This window comes from Strongyloides ratti, scaffold srae_chrx_scaffold0000006 (assembly GCF_001040885.1).
Source record: "Strongyloides ratti genome assembly S_ratti_ED321, scaffold srae_chrx_scaffold0000006".
In the NCBI taxonomy this organism is placed as follows: domain Eukaryota; kingdom Metazoa; phylum Nematoda; class Chromadorea; order Rhabditida; family Strongyloididae; genus Strongyloides; species Strongyloides ratti.
In genome coordinates, this window is record NW_020171514.1 from 323,826 (window position 1) to 345,984 (window position 22,159).

At 18.0% G+C, this 22,159-nt stretch overlaps 4 protein-coding genes across 4 annotated transcripts; 3 read left to right on the top strand and 1 right to left on the bottom strand.

The window, feature by feature from the left end:
• Nucleotides 1–208: 208 nt before the first annotated feature.
• On the top strand, nucleotides 209–4,181 carry SRAE_X000240600 (Sphingomyelin synthase-like domain-containing protein; the record flags this gene model as incomplete). The annotated part of the gene is made up of 4 exons (XM_024645617.1): nucleotides 209–215; nucleotides 2,053–2,136; nucleotides 2,998–3,353; nucleotides 3,408–4,181. The coding sequence occupies 4 exons, from the start codon at nucleotides 209–211 to the stop codon at nucleotides 4,179–4,181; spliced, it is 1,221 nt and encodes a 406-aa protein (XP_024499882.1).
• A 220-nt stretch (nucleotides 4,182–4,401) lies between these two features.
• Nucleotides 4,402–6,763, bottom strand: SRAE_X000240700 (Alpha carbonic anhydrase domain-containing protein; the record flags this gene model as incomplete). Its single annotated transcript, XM_024645618.1, has 4 exons — nucleotides 4,402–4,833; nucleotides 4,873–5,178; nucleotides 5,222–5,358; nucleotides 6,673–6,763. 4 exons carry the CDS (start codon nucleotides 6,761–6,763, stop codon nucleotides 4,402–4,404), a joined length of 966 nt encoding a protein of 321 aa, XP_024499883.1.
• Nucleotides 6,764–11,094: 4,331 nt separating this feature from the next.
• On the top strand, nucleotides 11,095–11,346 carry SRAE_X000240800 (Hypothetical protein; the record flags this gene model as incomplete). The annotated part of the gene is made up of 1 exon (XM_024645620.1): nucleotides 11,095–11,346. One exon carries the CDS (start codon nucleotides 11,095–11,097, stop codon nucleotides 11,344–11,346), a length of 252 nt encoding a protein of 83 aa, XP_024499884.1.
• Nucleotides 11,347–15,751: 4,405 nt separating this feature from the next.
• Nucleotides 15,752–21,544, top strand: SRAE_X000240900 (C2 domain and Munc13 homology 1 domain and Mammalian uncoordinated homology 13, domain 2 and Mammalian uncoordinated homology 13, subgroup, domain 2-containing protein; the record flags this gene model as incomplete). Its single annotated transcript, XM_024645621.1, has 5 exons — nucleotides 15,752–15,939; nucleotides 17,883–18,015; nucleotides 18,120–18,524; nucleotides 18,591–21,399; nucleotides 21,459–21,544. 5 exons carry the CDS (start codon nucleotides 15,752–15,754, stop codon nucleotides 21,542–21,544), a joined length of 3,621 nt encoding a protein of 1,206 aa, XP_024499885.1.
• Between the last annotated feature and the right edge of the window lie 615 nt (nucleotides 21,545–22,159).

A 22,159-nucleotide genomic window follows, 5' to 3' on the forward strand; every position in this document is an offset into this window, starting at 1 on the left:
TAAATCAGACAGCTAATATATATATTTATATATATATATATTTATATGAATATAAATATCATTTAATATTAGTTTATATATGTAGTAAATTTTATTGCTTTTTAATTTTTATTTAAATGCTTAATATTTATACGTTATTCTTATAGTTTGAATTATAACCTTCAAGTTGGTAAATTAGTTTTACTTTTCTATTATTTATTACCTCTTTATGTTAGGTAAATTGCTTTTATCTTTTATATTTTTATAGTATTTACACTATTTTTTTTTTTTGATTTTAATCAAATTTGTAGATCGTTAGAAACTCTTAATATTTATTTTTATCTTTTTTCTTTTTGATATATCATTCTAAACTTTTAAAGGACATATTAAACGGTAAAAATTATTTATATATAAATATACATATACCTTAATTTCCTCTATTTTATTTTTATTTATAACTATTTATCAGCTTTTTAAAATAAGTATTATTAATTTTATCAAAAAAATTATATTTATTTATTTTATTATACTATTATTATTTTATTTTAATATTTTAGTATATAATATTATTATTATTATATATTATTTATTATTATTTTGATATGATAAAATTATAATTTGTTCTTATCACTTTTTCAAATTTTTATTAATTTAAGTAAGTTACTTTTATAATCATTATTAAAACATATAACTATTAGCTGACATTTGTTAAGACTCATCTTGAAAAATGACACGTTTAAAAAGAATATATATCATATATACATATTATGACTAGAAATCATGTTTTATAAAAAGTAAGGTAGTTTAATGATCACTACATAAAGTAAGATCAATTTGTCAATTCAACAAATTTCTACTAGTTAAAATAAATTTCTATAAAATTAGTATTATTATATATAAAAGATTGGAAGGGTAAATCTTTTTTTTATTTCCATATTAATGTTATATTCAAAATATATTTTTCTCTCTCTTCTTATATTTTTACTTGTTTCATAAAATTATATATTTATCAAGCAAAAATTTTCTATAATTTTTTCTTACTATTTTATTTATTTTTACATACTTTCTTATTAAACTTTGAAACATATTTTAACTTTATTTTACACATATATATAAAAATAACTAATTTATTTAAAAAAAGTAAAAAAAAATTTTTTTTATAACATTTCTATCTCTACAATAATAATTCTACTTTTTACTTTTTAGAAATTTAATTTGATTATAACACAAATAATTTGATTATCACTATTCTTTTTAATACATGAAGTGCATTATTATGATAAATCCTTATAATCAATATTGTATTATTTTCTTATCTGTTTTAATTAATCACTTATTCAATAAGATGTAATGTTTCACTAAATTATACAATAATCATAATTTAAAAAAAATTAATGATAAATTGTTTAATGCAACTAATTATGATATAATTTTATTATAATACATCATATTACTTTCTTCCTGTATTATAAAAAAAAACTGATATGACATTCTTTAATATAATATATAGTAATAGTAGATGTCTACATTCAACAAAGTTTTAAACTAAAATTATTTTTCTTTTAAAAAATTTAAAATAAAAATATTTTTATTTCAGTTGTCTAATGAGTATAATTAAACATATACAAATATTTGAATTTTAAACTTTTTATTCTTATCTTTATTAATAATAGTTATTTAAAAACTAAGATAACTTAACTTTTAATGGTCTTATTCTTTTATAATATATATATACGATTTTTTTTTTGTGCTATTAAAAATTCTGGTCTCATTATATTTTAATTATTTAATCGTCATTCATACAAGAAATTGTTATATATATACATATATACGTTTAAATACTTCGTTATGATTGTTTTAAAAAGTTATAATATTGTAATTTTATATTTAAAAGATAAATAGTCTTTTATTTTATTTAAAATATTTGCATAAAATAAATATATAAAGAAAACTTCAAAATTAAAAAATATAATTTTTTTTTATTAATTACGTATATATTTAAAAATATAAACAAATATTTAAAATAATATAAAATTTTATTAACAATAATTTAATTATTCTTTTTACCTTAAGATAAAGTATATATACATATCAAAAATCATATTAATATTAGATTGCAGTTTGTAAAAATTGGGATAGCAATAATATTCAAAGTATGTATATATTTTTTTTTATTTATAAAGATATATATGTAAATATTGCAGCAAAACAGATATTTTTATATTTATCTACCAAATTATTGAATAATCTTTTTGATACATTCATGTTTGATTAAGTTTTGTTATAAAAAAAAAATATATTTGGTGAATAAAATAAAAAAAAAAAAATATAATTTTATCTAAAGAGATGATTATTATTCACGTATGTTTTAGATAAATCGGATATCTTTTTTTCTTTCTGATATGTATATATATACATATATATATAAATATTTTTTTTTCAAGCTTTTTTAATAACTTTTTTTTTCTATTAAATAATTACTTTATTTTTTAAAAAATTAAATTTTAAATTATTTAAGTAAATTTTCTTTTTTTAAGTATATTCTTAATTTTATTTGATTAAAAAGTATTTTACAAACTATAAGCCTTCTTTTAAATTATTTATCATTATTATTTATATATAAACTTTATTTGTTGAAGAATTTTTGTTCGTATATTAAATTGTATTAGTAAAAAAATTTATAAATGTATTACTTTTTAACTAATAACTAACATTATATTTAAAGATCTATCTTTCTTTTATTATGTTAAATTTTTTTCCGATTTTTAAAGTTTAAAGTTGCATGAGTTAATATAAATGATTAAGAAACAAAAAAAATTTTTTATGTTATTTTTAAAATTTAATATTCTTATGACTTGCATAAGTAAATTTGATTAATTAATTAATGTCACACTGATGTTTATATATTGATAAAATAAATTTTTACATTCCATAACATTAATGTCACTATTAATATCGTTTAAAAATAATTTAATTTTTTTTTTATTTTAAACTTTTTTTTTAATTTTTTATTTATAGGTGATATAATGTCAACTTTAGAAGATGTTTTTATTCCATCTATAGGATTACCCAATAAACGTCCCGTTACATGTACATCACAATGTTCCACATCTTCTTCATCATACAATAGTTGGCAAGATTTTTCTGACTCAGGATCAGATCATATTGAAATTAATGGTGATGATAATGATATTTATGATTCAAAAGAACCATTACTTTTAGTTCCAGCAAATGATAGATTATCTAAAACATTATGTGCATTAAAAGGTATAAAAATTGATTTAAAAAATGCTATATTAGTTAGGAGTAAAAATAATGATAAAAAGAAAAAAGAATCAAGTTTACTTTATCCAGATGATAAATTAAAGTGTTTTGTAAGTATATATATTAATAATTTTTTTAATAATATATATTTTGAAATTATTTAGATTGCTATAATTATGCTTATATTAGCAGCATTTTGTAATGATCTAACATTATCATTTGTTCATGAAAAAGTTCCACATTCTAAACCATTACCAGATATCATTTTTGATAATACACAATATAATGGAAATTACTTAAAATATTCTGAATATTTAATGTTAACATTATTTATAATAATGTGGGGTGTAATATTATGTCATCAACATCGTTTTATAATAATTAGACGTGTAGGTACAATTGGTTCATTATTATATTATGGAAGATGTATAACGATGCTTGTAACACAATTACCTGTTGCAGATTCAAATTATAAATGTTCACCAAAATTAGATATACAAGATAAAACATTTTATAATATTTTTATGAGAGCATTATCAATATTTAGTGGTGCTGGATTGACAATAAATAATAAATTACCATTATGTGGTGATTATATATATAGTGGACATACAATTGTTTTTGTTATCACATGTCTTTTTATTACAGAATATAGTCCCAAGAGATGGAGATTACTACATTTATCTTCAATAATAATTGCAATTATTGGTGTATCATTATTACTCATATCTCGTGGACATTATACAATTGATGTCGTTATATCATATTGGATAACAACAAGAATATTTTGGGAATATCATACATTAGCAGCAAATCCAACACTTCGTAATAACACATCACGTCATAATCACATGAGAAAATTCTTATGGTTTCCATTATGTCGTTTTATGGAAAATTCAATGCAAAAACCTATTCCAAATAAGTATTTTTTTGACTAAAATGTTATAAATAGTTTATATTGTTGTATATAAATTGAAAAATATTGTAAAAATAGTGTAAAATAAAAATTGATTTATATATAAATTTTTATAATCTATTGTACATATACATTTTTTCGTCAAAATTAAATTAAAATTATACAAACAATATAAAATATAAAAATAAAAAAAAAATTATTAAGTTTTATAAATTCAAAAAAAAAAAAAAATATTTTTTTATTTAATGTTTTTCTTTGCGTCTTGGGTTGGATTTATATGAAATATCGGGAAATGTACTTCCTTTACATATTTCTGAATCAATTGTACTTAAGCGAATATTTGTCCGAAGTAATCTTTTGTTTACAGGTTTTAAAGGACGATAATTTGGAGACATATAAACAGGATTAGATTGTTTTGAATCTGTTTGAAGTATACTATTCCATATCTCAAAATCTTCTTTTGTTATATATATAGGATTATTCATAACAACCCATGTAACTGTTTCATAACATCCAGGGAATGTTAAACTTCCCTCATATGTTACATAATTAATAGTTTTTGGAAGTAAACCACTTGGATTTAATTTCCTTAATCTTACAAATTGTCCTTTATATATAATACTTTGTGACGCAACTGATAATTTTCTTAACTCTGAATTTGTATGTTTTCCAATCTAAAAATAATATTTATATTAATATTTTTGATAACTTACATCAACAATTATTGATATAGCTAATATTCCTCTAGGTTTTGATAAAGCATCCGTAAAATTATCATATAAATCAGAATTAAAAGCTAACATTTGAAGTTCACCTGGAAATCTTGTTCTATCAATTGTATGTTCTGATCCTTTTTCACCAGTTTCAAGTCTTCCTGTATGAAATATAATTTTTTGTAAACGATAATTATATGGTGAAGAGGGACTTCTTGATATATTGACAAATTTCATTGAATTTGCTTGTGAATTATTAATATTAATAACAGGTAGTTGACCCGTGTTTTTTAGAATTGCATCAACCTATAAATATTAAATAATAATAAAGAAAATAAATTATATATACCTGAATAGATTCTAAATGTATTGATGGTAAATTTCCATCAAATAATAATGTATTTGGATCTATATTAATTGGACTTTGCATTTGTCCTGAGGCACATAATTTCCAATGTTTACTAACAAGACCCCAAAAATCAGGACCTAGAATTGTTGGATATAAAAAAGCAGTTACCATCATAGAAATCATTTTTCATCTGATAAATGAAGTTTAATAAAATTTTTCTTTCTAAAATATATAAATACTTTCTCTTCTTAATTATTAAATAATTAAGTTACTTAAAATGTACTTGAAAAGTTAATGACAAATAATAAGAATCCTTTAAAAAGAAGTAATATAATAATTAATGAGTTTTAGTAAAAGATATACATATAATGAAATCAAAAGAGTAGTTATGGTAAGTTAATGATAAAAAAAAATATTCTTCTAACTATTATTATAAACACTATGGTTAATTATAAAAATGGAAAAAAAACTGTTTTATATTCTATTTTTATAAAATTATAATATCTAAATACTATTTATAAATATAGATACTTTTTAAATTATTTAAAATTTAAAAAAATTCAAATGTTAAAAGAGAAAAAAAAATATATATTATATATATAGCACAATAAATAGATTTTATAATATAAATAATTTTAAAATAAAAATAATAAAGATTGTTTGAAATAAAAGAAAAAATCTCATGAAAATTAATATATTATTACAAAGAAAATATTTTAATAGATATATAAAATATTAAGATTTTTTGCTACCCTCTTTTAACAGTATCTTTTTATATTATATAATATATTATTATATTCACCTTATCTTTTATGCCTTATATATAAGGGATTTACATATGTAAATGAGAAAGAAAAAGTGGAAACTTAATTACAATAGTTCTCAAAGTAAATCATAAAATTTATGTATCTATCTATATATATATATTATATAAGAGTGATAAAAGTAAATTAATGAAGATTTATTTAAAAGACACTTTAAATTTTAATTTTTAAGGTTTTTGTTATAGTGATAAGAAAAGTTTTAGAAAAATAGAAAATATATTTATATACATGTAAATTCTTTTTTAAATTTCTCATTTTATCTAAAAATTAGCCAAATTTAGTCATATAATAACAAAAGTATTGAAAAATATAAAGCGACATCATTACTTTTATAGCTTATTTATATATTGTTAGTTTCTGTTTTCTTACTTTTAAGATAGTTAGGTTGAAATGAAAAGGAAGATTAGATATTTTTATAACAAAATACATTATTTTTATTTTCTTAATAGTAAAGTTTTTTCTTTACTTTTTATTCATTAGTAATAAATATATACTTACTTTTTTTATATTTAAAAAAAATATAATTTTATTAAATATTAATAAGAGAATATTTATATATTAATTATATAATTATATAATTTTTTTTTTTCGTAACAATTATAATATTTTTGTACTTTTAAAACATACCTCCAAATAAATCGTTATCAAAAGTCCATGGATAGTCTGATTTTATTAATGGAATATGTATTCCTATTACATAAAATAGTAAAAATATCATTTTTTAATATTAAGATTCTAGACAAATCACTTTATATTATTTTTCTTTTTATTTTATAGACTATTTTTGAAATCTTTTCACATACAAAATGTTAAAAAAAATAAAATTGCTTCACAAAATGACTCTAAAAAAAAGGTACAATTACAATTGTATAAAATAATAGTAAGAAAATGTGAATTTCATATTATTGTTATAGATATATATATTTTTTTTAAAATGTAGAATAAATTTTCATAAAAAGTTTTCCACTTTTCTTCTTGTAAAATTGATAATATTATTTATTCTATTGTTAAAAGCACATCTTATGAATAATAATATTAATAAAAAAACATGATAAATTGACAAATTTAACAAAAAAATATAAAAAGTATTGATGTCAAATAAATATTTTGATAATTATTTTTTTTTGTAATAGCAACCGAAGAAATAAGATGATATAAAACTAATAGAATTTAAACGAAATATTATCAAAAACTTTAAAAAAAAAGCATATTTTTATACAGATGGCTGGATTAATTTTTGAATAAAAGATACTTATAAGTATTATTTCAACTTTTATTTTGAGTAAAAAATCTATATGTTAAAGTTCTTCAATCTTAAAGTAATTCTTCAAATAAATAAAAATCTATCTTGACATTTCTAATAATATGATTAAAATGTAAAAATATTACATAGATTATAAAATTATTAAAGTATTATACATCAAAAAGTTTTTGATAGTAAATAAGTAGAAAAATCTATTTTAAGAATATAAAAGATTATACACTAAAGATAAAATATATAAATTAAATTAAAATTTATTTAATGTTGGTTTTAACAAAATCTATTATTTTTAAAATTTAAAAATTTTTTTAAATGCATTACTATATATATATAAATTTTATTTTATAATTCATTCAACAATTAATTATTAAGCAAGTAATAACAATAAACGAAGTTACAAAATGAACCTCTTAAAATTCTTTACACTATTCACTTAATTATTTACAATAAAAATAAAAATAATTGAGAAAAAGTGGTAGTTTTATTAAAATTAAACCATGAAGAAAAATGCTTTTGTTTTAAATATTTTTAAGAATATAAAATTTAGTAAAATTGTTAATATTAAAAAATTATAAAGCTTTTTAAAGAACAATAAATGGAGGCGAAAAAAAAAACAAATATTTTTTTTAATACAAATTTATATTTGTAAATACAAAATAAATGCTGCATAAGAAAATAAAACTTTAAATAAATTAAAAAATTAAATATAATAATTTACTATATTAAAAATATTTTTTAATTAATTAATTTATAATTGAATTTTATATCCTCCAAAGTCAAAAGTAAAATTTCTTATTAAATATAAATGTTTTTGCGTACACATATTTATTTTAACGTTACCTTTGTAACAATTTTGTTTAATATTGTTGTTTTTTTTTTGTCAATTAAAATGATTATTAAAATAGTTTAGTAAAAGAAAGAAAAATATAAATATTAAATGACATGCATGCACTTTTATTTATACAAATAATAATAATATATAAAGTTAAAAATGTATATTTTAGATTAAAATATACTTACCTCTAACAATATATCTAATACTTCATATATTTAAAATTTAAATATAAACATTTTATTGAGTAATGAAATTACATTTGATATCATAAATTATATTTTAAAAGTCACCAATATCTGTCATTTGAAAGTTAAAACTTTAAGTGATTCTGATAGACATATATTTCTTCTTCAGTATTAATGAAAATTAACTATAAATAATAAGACAAATTTTTAATAGGAAATACAGTTAATATACATTTATATCATAATACCAGATGAGGCATATTAAATTAACTCATATTATATTTTTACAAATTAATATTTTTCAAAATAGATTATTTTATAAAGAAATATAAGAAAAAAATAAAATAAAATCATTCAATTTAAATAATATAAAAGCATTAAACTTTTTTTTTTCTATTTTAAGATCATATATAATTCATAATTAAAAAAAATTTTTTTTTTTTTTTTTGTAAATTTTTATTTTAATTTTACTTCCAATATATTAGTGGAATTATAAATATAAACATATATATTTATATAGATATATATAATAATATATATACATTTATTTGCGTCATTAAGCTATTTTTTATTTATTATTATTATAATCATGTAGTTTTTCTATTTTACTATTTAAATTACTAATGATGGAGATTAAAATTCTCAAGTGCAATTTTTACATTAATTACAAACTATTTTAACAAAAAAAAAACAACATTTTAATCATTTTATAGTTATTAAGAAACAAGGAAATATACCAATGAAATTTAAACGTCATGCTTTTAAAATAAATAACATTTTTATAGTTTTTAAAAAATTGGCTTTTTTTTCATCTATATCTTTTATCTATCTAATAAGTTTAAAATTTATTTAAAGAATTACTGATCATTGTTTAATCATCAAAGTTTTTGAACTATTTTTAGATATACCAAAAAAAAGAACTTAATAAAGTATAAATATATACTATTAATAAAGTATGTACTTATTTGTCATATCATTTTCATCAAACTGTAAAAAATGTACATGAAATATTAATAAATGTTAACATAAAATAAAAACAAAACTTTAATCGTTTTTTATGTTGTTTTAATTAGACTTTTCTAGAAAATTAACACCCACAATTTTTATGTATTTTAACCCACGACATTTTTCTTAATAACACTATTGTTTTAACTATTTAGTAGAAATTTTCTACCTCCCATTTTTTCCTGTTTTCTATATAAAGAGAATTTAAAAGAATTTTTCATTTAATTGAATCTTAATTTTAAAATTATTACATCATTATTACTATCCTTTTTTTTCATGTATAATTTTTTTTTTAAATAAGATACTAATTTATTTATGTATATTTTATTTTAACGATTCTAAATATATTTGAAACACTAAATAATTGTATAGATAAATTTATAAAAATGTACATATTATCGGTAATTAATGATATTTTAGAACAAAAAAGATTTTATGATTATATTAACTAAAAGAAGCTATTTTAAATTTTCTATTTTATGAACGTATATTGGTGTTACAATCATTTATATCTTAAAATAAGTATAAATAGTATTTGGCAATTAGAGAACAAAGATTTGTTTTTAATGAAATTTTTATTTTATTTGTATAAATAAACATTTTCATTTATATATATTATAAAAATAAGTAATGTGTAATTTCTTTTTTTGTGTAACTCGTTTAATATATATTTTAATGATTTCTTTTTTTAAATATTTGTATATTAGTAATTGGTATATATATGTATATATGTATAATTTTAATATAATTATAAATAAACATAATAATAAGGTATTATTTTAGTGTCTATAAAAAATTTTTTTATTTATATTTCTTTATTTATTTGTTTAAGTGTATTTTAACATTTTAATTTTATAAAAAGAATATTAAATTAGAGTTTTACATAAATTACTTTCTTAATTTAAGTTTTAATTAAAGAGTAATCTTATTTTTTCAATTTATTACATATTTATTAAAATATTTTTGATTATCATCTCCTCATATTTACAAAATCTTCTCCTTTTTATATATTATTTTCAATAAATTTTTTTTTCATATTTTTAATAATTATAATATTTTTATTCTTCTTACTTTAAAATGTATTTTTATAATTTTTTTTCATCCATCAAATGTAACATAAAAATAACTTTATTTGACAATGTTTTTTCATTGATTATAATGTATAAAATTTAATTAATGAAGACAAACAAAATATTTTTAATTTTTATAAGTCATTTTTAATAACTATTAAAAAGACAGTATTAATTATTAGCTTATTTAAAAATTAAAAGATGAGTTTAACACTAAATGAGGGAGAAAGACTAACTTAAAGTTAAAAATAATAAAATATATAATCCTTTTTGATCTAAACTTATAAACATTTTAATTAGAACACTAAAAAGATACTGTAAATAATTTAAATTTTCGCCTAATTTTTTTTTAAGAAAATTTTCAAAGCTTTCTAACATTTAATTAATAGAGTACGTAAGGAAACATATTCATTTTTTGCTTTTAAACTTTTTCCTTCAAATGTTTTTTCCTTTTATTTCTGATATATATATGATATATATTTTTACAAATATTGTCTTTATTTTTTTTTACAAAGCTCTTTTTTTAAATTATATTTATTGTTGTCTTATTTTATGTCTTTTGAAATCTGTCGATTAGTTTGTTAAAAGAATATTCCACTAGGAATACCAAAAAAAAATATTATAACTTTTGAAATTTTATTAAAGTTTATCATTTTTCATTTTAACAAAAAAATTTTTATTTCAGAAAAAAGTATGCTTTCTAATCCTAATTATTTATTTCAAACATTATCAGCTCCATTTAGAAGAGAAGGTAGATCATCATCTGTAGGGCATTGTTTTGAATATGCAAATAAATATCTTTCTGATTCTGATAAATTATCCACTTGTTCAACAAAATCTGGTAAAAGATATTCTCCAAATATAATGAGAAAAAGGTCAATAAGGACACAGTTATTATCAGCGGAAAGGAGACTTCATTTAGCTGAATGGTCTAATCAAAGGTAAATTTAACAATTTATATAAAAAAAAATTTTTATGTAATCTTAAAATTTATTTAAACATCAATACATTTATCCCACTAATGCACTTGTTGTTATACTATCAATAATATGTTTTAAAAAAATTTAACATATTATGTTCATTGTTAAAATTTTAAATTTAAACAAATTTTTAAATTGATTACAACAATTCATTTTTTTTTTTAAATAAAAAATTAAATACTAGGATAATTATAAGTTGTGTTCTTAAATGATACCTATATAAACCAAAATATTTATTATAATAATAAATAATTTTTTTCTTGAAATATCAATAGAATATGTAAAATATTTACAAATAACATATTATATACTAGACATAAAATTTTTCTAAACTATTAAAACATTTTTTGTTTGATATACAAAAAAAAAAATTTAATTATACAATATGAAAACATATATTTTATTTTCCTAACTATTAAATGTTATAGATAAGGAGGATTATATATATATATATATATATATATTTTTAAAATAGATTGTATTATAAATCTATTTATAAGTTAATAATTCAATATTTAAAAATTAATATTAATTATTTGTTTAAAGAAATATTACTATAAAATTTTGTAAAAAAATATATATTTTAATAAATAAATATGGTAAAATTTATGTTTGCAAAATAAAAACTATTATAAATAATATTTTTTAAAATAAATAAGTAATTAAAAAAAGATTAAAATAATTGTACTATGGTAAAATTTTAATTAATTTATGATGTAAAGATAATATGTAAATGCAATAAAAACTTTGATTTATTATTTATTAATAATTTCCTTTTTTAAGAATTAGTAATTGAAATTGAAACTACATTATTCATTTTTCATCCATATAAATTGCTTGCATATATTATTGAATATTTAATTCTAAGGCATTTCGATGATTAATCATATTATATTAGTATTGTTGCAATAATTTTATTTATTTCAATTTATATATAAAAAAAAACTTTAATTTAAATTTTTTTATTACAAAAATTATATATTAATATTTTAAGAAAATAGTATAAATAATAAGATGTAAACAATTTATGTTTTATTCATAAATTTTATTTCTAGAAAAATGCTTTTATTTTTTCCTTTTAACAATATAAAACAACACATATAATAATGTTTTTTTTTATCACCTTGAATTAAAAAAAATGTTTTTTATTGTATATAATTTCTTTTATTTAATATATTTAATCTAATTTTTATCTTATTTAAATATAGTATATACATAATTTAACTTTACTATTTTTCTTGTAAAAACGATAAATTTTGTCACATTATAAATGTTGCTCTTTTTAAAATAGTAAATGTGTAGAATTTTAAGAAAATTATAATTATCATGAAAGTTAAAGTATATATATATATATATATAGAAAATATTCTTTTATTAAAAAAAATTTAACTATTCTGAAAAATAGATGGTTTAAAATATTCTTCGTTAATATGATATCTTTAACTTTTCAATAAACCGATGTATTTTACACATATATTATAATAAAAATTATATATATATATATAGTTAAATGATAAAATAGATTTTAGATATATTTTTAAAATGAACAATATATTAAAAAAAAATATATATATTTAGAATAAAAATCTATTCCTATAAAATTTTTTTTTATTCATACATTTCTGTACAACGTCTTTTTTTTTCCTATATAAAAAAAAAGATGTAAAGGAAGGAAAAGAATAATATAATATGTTGATAATTTTTTTTATCTTTTTTTATTATGAGTTAAATTTTTAAGAAGATAATAATATTATTTAACAGGATACAGTTTACTATACAATGACATTTTATATTAAATTTTTAATAATAACAAAAAAATTTATAAATTTCTATACTATATTTTTATATTATTTAAGAATATGATAAAAAAAAAATTTTTTCATGTTCTCATGTATACATATATAGACAAATTTAAGAACAAAAATGTATAATCATATATACTAAATAGTCTAAAAGTTAAGCTGAAACAATTTATATGTATATGTAATGATATATATTTTAGGAATGAAAATAAAACATCAAAATAAGCTTTATCTATTGTTTTGAATTTTTTATCTGACAAATGTATGCACATAACACATATATATCTCTATTTATATGCTCTAAAATGAAACTTAAAGATATACATTTTTGATATTCCTTTTTTTTGTAAACAAATTTTTACTCTTATCTATAATATTTTTATACTTTCTTTTTTTTTTTTTGTTTAGTAAATTAATTCTAAGAATAGGACAAAATATTGTTATAGTATTTATTATTTATTAACGTAATATATCATTTTCTCTACAAAATTAAACATATATATAAATATATTTATATTCAATCATTAAAAAAAAATATTTATTTTTCATTACAATTTTTTCTTTCCTTTTTAATTATAAATATAAAAATAATGTATTTTGTAAAGCATTGTATTTTTACTATACTGCACTTGATAAAATAACATATATATTATTTTTATACCATTTTTTATATTATATAATGATACTTTATAAAGAATTAATATTAGGAATTAATTTATATGAAACATTTTTGAAAGTGCATTAAAGTTATCTATAAGAAATGGTTTTTATAAGAAATCTTATATTAATATTTTAAAATTTTTTAATACTAAAGTTTATTTATTATAAATATAAACATTTAACTTATATTTAAAAATAATTTTTTATTTATTAAGGAAAATAATACCTACTTTATTATAATATTAATAAAATTAGATAACAAAAGTTAATAAATTAATAATATAAGAATTAAATTATTAAATTTTTTTTATTTTTAATTCTTAATATTGTTTTTACATTAGAAGAAAAAAACAATAAACAATGAATAGATAATATCTAATAAAATATTTTTTTAATACAATTTTTTATATTCTTTAAAAAAAAATTTTTGTACCACTAATATTATCTTCTTAGTCAATTGATAAAATGTTAAAAAGCAGTATACTTATTTGTTTTAATTTCTTCCTTTGTCATATGTTAATAAATATCGCTTAAATGAGAAGATAAGAAGCATGATAATATTTATTTATTTCTTTATATTTTTAAAAAGGAGCTTGAGCTGATGAAAGTATATGTGGCAAATAGATTGAATTATGTGAAACTAAACAAGATACTCTTTATACATTTACTATTTTCTCAGTTCTTTTTACTCCATTAAACAATAAATAATTTTAATATATTACTTTAAAATAACTAATTATAATTATAAAGTAGAAGTTTATTTAATTTTATTTTATCAATGAATAAAATTAATTAATTTGTTATCTTTTAAATAATTAATATTAAAATTTTTTATTACCATTTAGAAATATTCAATTATGTAGGTTTTTTTTTTAATGAATACAAGAAAAAAAAACAACTATATTTAATAATTTTCTTATAATTTTATCAGTATATTTCAAAAAATGTACCACATATATTTTATTATAAAAAAAAAATATTTCTATACCTATTTTTTTCAATTTTTATTTATAAAAATTTTTTTTTCATTATTAATAATAATTATTTAATATTTTGTTCTCATAACTATTTTTAAAGTAAAATTATTAAAAGCTAATTATAATTTATAATTGGTTATTAAAAAAGTTTACAATATATATATATAATTAAAAATATGTAATTTGATAAAAAAAAATTGATTATTCAAAATTTATGATTATATTTTTTGTAAAATTACATTAGCATTTAATGTTTCTACTACGATAACTTTAAACTTTGTTTTACTCTGTATAAATTAATTCTTAATATGTTTTTATACTTATATTTTAATTGCATACAAATTACAATTTAACTTATATATTTTTTTTTGTTATATAAAGATTATTAACTATATATTATTGAATTGTTTTAAAGATTTTAATAATACATATATAATTATGTCATTTTAAAAGCTATAAATAATTGTTTTTATATAAAAAAACGACACTATAATCATTTGAATAAAATATATTTAAAATCTTTCATATATTCTTTTTTCTTTTCATTCATAATGATATTGTATTTATTTCAAGTTGAAAAAATATAAAATTAAGTAGAATTTTTTTCTTTATTCATCCTTTTTTACTTAATATTATTTGCCAAAAAAAAAGATATTTTTCATACTAATCATAAAATTTTCCAAATTACTACGATTTTAAAAAGAAGAAAAAAAAATTCAAAGTGAACAGTTATATATTTTATTTAATTGACAAATAAAATTATTCATGTCTTTTGAATTTTATTTAAAAATTTAAATTACTAATTTAAGGGTCTTCACCACATATATATATATATATAGATAAAATTTATATAGTAAAGAAGAAGGAAATTAATTTTATTATTCAAAAACTAATACTACTCTAATTATAATTATACTCATTTTATTCCATAATGAATATGGATACAGTTGCTACTAATGTAGCAAATAAAGCAACAATTATCAGTAAAAAGATATCAACTGCAGGAGCCTGGGCTGGACAACAATTTAGTAAAGCTGCAAATTATATTAGAACACAATCATTAGCTATTAATGATGAAGATAATTCTGCATTGAATGACGGAAGTCAAAACTCTAAACAGTGAGCTTTTACATATGTTAATATATATTTTATTATTAATATAAAATATATAACGATCAAAAAACTAAAAAAAAAAAAACATTTTTTCCATAAAAAAATAGATTTATCCTAGAGGAATATATTAAATATATTGTACATTAAAAAAAATTATAATTATTTTTGACAATTGTAAAATTAAGTTTTCTTAATAACTTTTCCTACGGGAATAAAAAAACTCATCAAAAACAAAAAAAAAACATATTTAAATTTTTTTTTAAAAAAATATTATCATTAGAAAAAAAGTAAAAATTTTACAAATTAGGCATATATTTTCATTTAGAAATAAAATTTGTTTATTTTTTGACTGTTAGCAAAAACAATTATCGTTATTAAAAATACTTATATATTCATTTATCAAATTTCATATAATTTTTAAAAAAATGTTCAACTTAAAAATGCATATAAAAATGTAATTTTTTAATAATAATTTTGAAAAATATTATATAAACAATAATTTTGTCATTATATAATATCTAATAATTCATTTTTGTTATTAATATGAACGTCATTACTTTTCTATTGTTTTTGAAATATTAGTATTTTTTATTAATATCATTTATTTAAAATTATTTATGTAAAAATACATTCATAGTAATATTGCCATGGTAGATTACAATTAATTAACAATAACAAAAAAATATTTGCTTTTGTTTTTTAAATAAACAAAATATTGCTATGAAACATATTTTAAAATATTATTTTTTTTTAATGAAACATATTGTAACAATATTTAAAATTTTAAAATTTTTATTCATACTAATATCATTTATTCACTTCATTAATTCTTATTTTCATATATTAAGAAATATACAAATTAAAAATAAATTTTGTTCTGATTTTAACATGTTACTACATCTATAAATGTATATTATTTTTAAAAACTTTATGTTAAAAAAAAAGACCTATTGCTTACCTTTTAATAAGATTTTATTTTTAATACAACATGCTAATAACGATACTATAATTGAATAATGTTTCATTTTTTTTTATTATTATAATATTATATATTATTTTCTATTCTTTTGTTTTAAAATTCTTTTGTAATACTGTAGATAAAAAAAAGTACATATAATTATAAGTTTTTACTAGTTTATAAAGAAAAATTTATTTAAAAAGTACATATATATTTACATTTATTTTACCTTAACAAAATATCCAATTTATTAAAGATTTTATACATTCTGTTAAAAATAATAAATATATATATTTTTTTTTGGTTTAAATTTTAAAGAATTGTTGAAATTTAATAAATTTCCTTTCTTTATATTTAATAATCTAACGAAAAAATATATCCTCCTTCCTCAGATATATTATTATAAAGATGGGGAGAAAAAAGAATTTTTAATATCAAAATGGTAAACCTTTAAAACTTTCTCATTACCAGAAGCTATTTATGTACTCTCTATAAAAATATCATATTTCATCAAGAAAAAAAAATTATTTTTATTTACTAAATTTTTTCATTATCATAAATCATACAAACATTTCTTAACTAATTAATATTTTTCTCCTTCTACACAATACATAATTTTAAAATATAATTTTATTTATTGTTAATTTTTAATGATTATAACAAAATATATATATATATATATATATATATATATATATATATATATATTTCCTTTTTTTTTATTCTAGAAAAAAAAAATACTATTTTTTCTTTATTATCTATAAATATTTATTTATTACATTATGTTTCCATTATATGATAAATGTAGTATTTCTAATTTTCGATCCAAAAAAGCTAAACAAAAATTTTATAAGTAGGTAGTATATATAAAAAAAAATAAAATAATATTAATTAAAGTAAAAATAAAAACATGGGTGGAAAAAAATAAAAATAAAAAAATTAAAAGTATATTAAATTTAATTATATTTACTATGTTTATTTATCTTTCTAGAGTTCAAGCATCAGACAATTATTTTTTTGAACAATTCTCACCCATACAACTTACTAATGAAGATAGTAAAAATGTAGATGAACAATATACTATCTCAAAAATAACAATTAATGAAAATGAAAAACATATGCATGTAAGTTTAATGAAATTGTATATATTTTTATATATATTATTAATACTTTTCTAAAAATTATATATATTAAAAAAAATATATTAACTTAATTTAATAATGTTTAGGAATTATATGTTGAAGCTATGTATACAATTCAACACAAAATTGGTAATCAAGGTGATTTGACACAAAGTCAATTAGCTAAATATGTTCAATCAGCATTTGAGGTTGATGAAAAATTACACAAATCATTAATTGCAAGAGCTTCAAGACAAAAAGCACCTATTGTTTTATTGAATGTTCAATTAATTGAAGGAAAAGATCTTATTGCTAAAGATATTAATGGTTTTAGTGATCCTTTTTGTATGATGGGTATTGTTCCTGGAGAAAAAAAAACTTTTAAACCTATTCTTAATCCTGAAGATATTGAAGTAACACCATGGGACTTTGAAGATATTCCTGATGATTCTGGTTTAGTACAAAAAGTTGGTAAACCAACATCACCAACCTCTCCAAATGATAATAATAAAGTAATATTTTAAAAAAAAAAATCTTTTATTTTAACTAATAATTTTCTTTTTTACTTGTTATTATAGAAACATCGACTCTCAAGAATTGGTGGATCATTTAGAAGAAAATTAGTTGGTAAAAAAAATCAAAAAATTGATGATTATGAGACAACAAATATTCCAGCTAAAATTATTAAAGCATCATCTGTTCAAAAAATGACATTAAATCCTAAGTGGAATGAAAAATTTCAATTTATTGTTGATGATATTCATTGTGATAAATTTCATTTAGATATATGGGATCATGATGATGATGAAAGATCTGTTATTGATGCAGTAACATCTCTTAATGAAATAAGTGGTCTTAAAGGTCTTGGTAGATATTTTAAAGAAGTTACACAAAGTGCACGAGCACAAAGTAATGAATCAGTTGATGATTTTTTAGGATGTGTTAATATAAGTTTATCAGAAATACCACCAGATGGTATTGAAAAATGGTTTGAATTAGAAAGAAGATCAGAAAAATCTGAAGTTTCTGGTTCAATAAAACTTAAATTATGGTTAAGTACAAAAGAAGAAAGAGTTAATCAAAGTGATGATGAAACTATTGATGTTAAACAACATGTACAATTAATAAGACAATTTGCATTACATGAAATAAGATGTTCACAAAAACCAGTTAATGCATTTGATGGATTATTACCAGATCCTGCAAAAGCTATACTTTATCAACATGCTATACAAGGTGATTTAACAATTACTCATCAATTAATGTGTCAATGGCTTGCCTATTGTGCAATGATTAATATTGGAATAAATTTTCATTTACTTTTTGGTATAGCAAATAAATTAATTGATAAATGGAGTCCATTAGATTTAGATAAAGATGAAGAAAATATGTTAGCATGTTCATTTAATGATTTTGATGAATTTGTCAAAACATACCTTATTAATCATTTAAAAAATGTTAATGTTCTTAAGAAATCACAAGTTGATCGTTTTGATAATATTTTAAAAACATATGTTAAAATAAAAGATAGCCATTTATATGAAAGATGTGTACCATTTGGACCAAGTAAAGATACATTTTTAATTGAATGTTTAATAAAAGGATCAAAAGATTATTTTAAATGGTATTTTGAGTTATCTAAAGAAGAAACTAATAGTTGTAAAACATTATTAAAACTTATTGTTCATCTTATTAAGGGTTGCCAAAAAATGAAATATCTTGAAGGATATTTTAAATCAAATAGTGATATTGATTATGTTATGATTTTATATTCAAATTGGAGTGTAATGCTTGATGAGTATATGGCTATTGAACAAACCAATGAATCAAAAAGTTCATTAAAACAATTATTTAATAATGCTCATGATGGTGAAGAAATTGTTATTTTAAGTATAATGCATTTACATTGTTTAATTAGAGATTTTGACTCATACAAACCAATATCATATAAGCCAAAAATGATGCGTTCTGATTGGAGGTATCAATTTGATAGAGTTGTTGCAAAATGGATTGATATATCAAGAATAAAGGCATTTAGTAGAGTTGATTTATCATGTAAACTTGATTCTAGTCTTCAATTAACATCAAATGAACTTAAATATACTAGTAGTTATGTTGACATTTGCCATATAATTGATCAATTAGCAAATATTTGGGAAAAATTATATGTTTATGATATTAATTTACGTGCTGATTTATTAGTTAAATTAGTACAATTTATATGCAAATTAGCTGAATATTATATTGATAAAATAATGGGACAATTAGCACAAGATGGATTTTGTGGTGATCTTCAATTTTATTTACCACCAGCATTAGTTTCTATTTTTTGTGCAACAATTAATAATGCTGAACAAGTTAGAAGAAGTTTAGTAATACATGATAAACTTCAATTAGAAGAATTTGGAGAAAAATATGAGAAAAAAACTAAAAAACCAGCTAAATTTAGAGAACAAATTGAGAATGATTTAGATGTTTGTGATAGATATATAGCAGAACAAATTGAAAGTACAATTATTAGATTTGTTGTAAGATGTACTGATCAAATGAAAAAACATGTATTTCATCTAGCTTGGAGTCCAACAGCTTGTCCAGTTGATGTTAGTTTAAAACCAATGACTGATTTATTAGATGCTGAGTTATCATCAATTCATAAACATTTATTACATAAAAATTTTCTAAGAGTTATGCATGCACAAATTGGTGTACTTATACAATTATTTGATGAATGTATTAATGAAAATATTGGTTTTGAACCAATTTTTTATCAAAGATTATACGATGCATGGGGAGTATTAACGGATTATTTTCATGCTGATGGTAAAGGTTTATCTTTAGAGGCATTTGATGGAATGGCAGGGCATAGAAAAATAATTTCAACACTTTCATTAAATAAAACACCAACAATTAAAATAATTGAAAAATATTATTCATCTTTATTAAAAAAACAGACTGATGCACAGGAATGCAAATATGGTATATTAAATGTACGTGCTTATTATAATCAAAAATTACAAACACTTGTTGTTGATGTTATTGGTGCTAAACAAATAATACCACTTGATTCAAATGGTCTCAGTGATCCTTTTGTTGTTGTAGAACTAGTACCACATTTTCGTTTTCCAACTCAAGCACCAACAAAAACAAAAGTTGTTAGTAAAAGTTTAAATCCAATTTTTAATGAAACATTTGAATTTCCAATACAGGGAAATCAACCACCTTGTGCTATGATACATTTTATAGTTATGGATCATGATTTTTTACGATCAAATGATTTTGCTGGTGAGGCATTTTTAGAATTAAGTGAAGTACCTGGATTTGGAAATACACAAGTTAGTAGTACATTAAGACAATTCAATTTAATACTTATACATCCAACAAATAAATGTAAGTTAAATAAATTTAAAAAAAAATTATATTAATTTATTAATTTTTTAACGTTTTAGTTCAAGATGCTTTGTCTGTATTAGAAAGCCGCAAAGATGATAAAGAAGCTATAGACTTTCTTAAATCACTAAGTATAAGCTATTAAAAATGTATTCACATTATCTTTCTGATCTCCTACTTTTTTTTAAATTTCAAAGTTTTTTTTTAACATTAACAGAAGGAGAAAATTTAAAAAAATATAAATTGAACAATTTTTCTTTTTTAAATTTTTACGTTTTATATAAATTAACTTTGCAATGCTTAATGATAATAGAAAATTATGAATTAAAAAATTGCATAAAAAGTAATACAAGAGAAGCTATAAATATTTCATTTTATAATTTTATTAAAAAAATTTTTATCTTTTTAATTTCATTAAAATAAAGTAATTATTTTCAAAAATTTTCATATCATATTATGGTATTTATGTTAATATATAAATTAAAAATAGACCCAAATATAATAATTTTCTTAATTTTAAAATAATAATAAATTATTTATCCTCTGCCACAATTGATGCTACCACAAAGTAAGAAGAATGATGCTAATGAAGGATTACCTGTTCCAACGTTTCCATTCCATCCATTAAATAAAATACCTCCATTTACATTTTGGATAAAAAATGTAAAAAATATTATGGTAAATAATAATTTAGCAATACTAATGTTCATTTTTATAAAAAAAAAATATTTAACTTTACCATTTATATAAAAAAGCAACT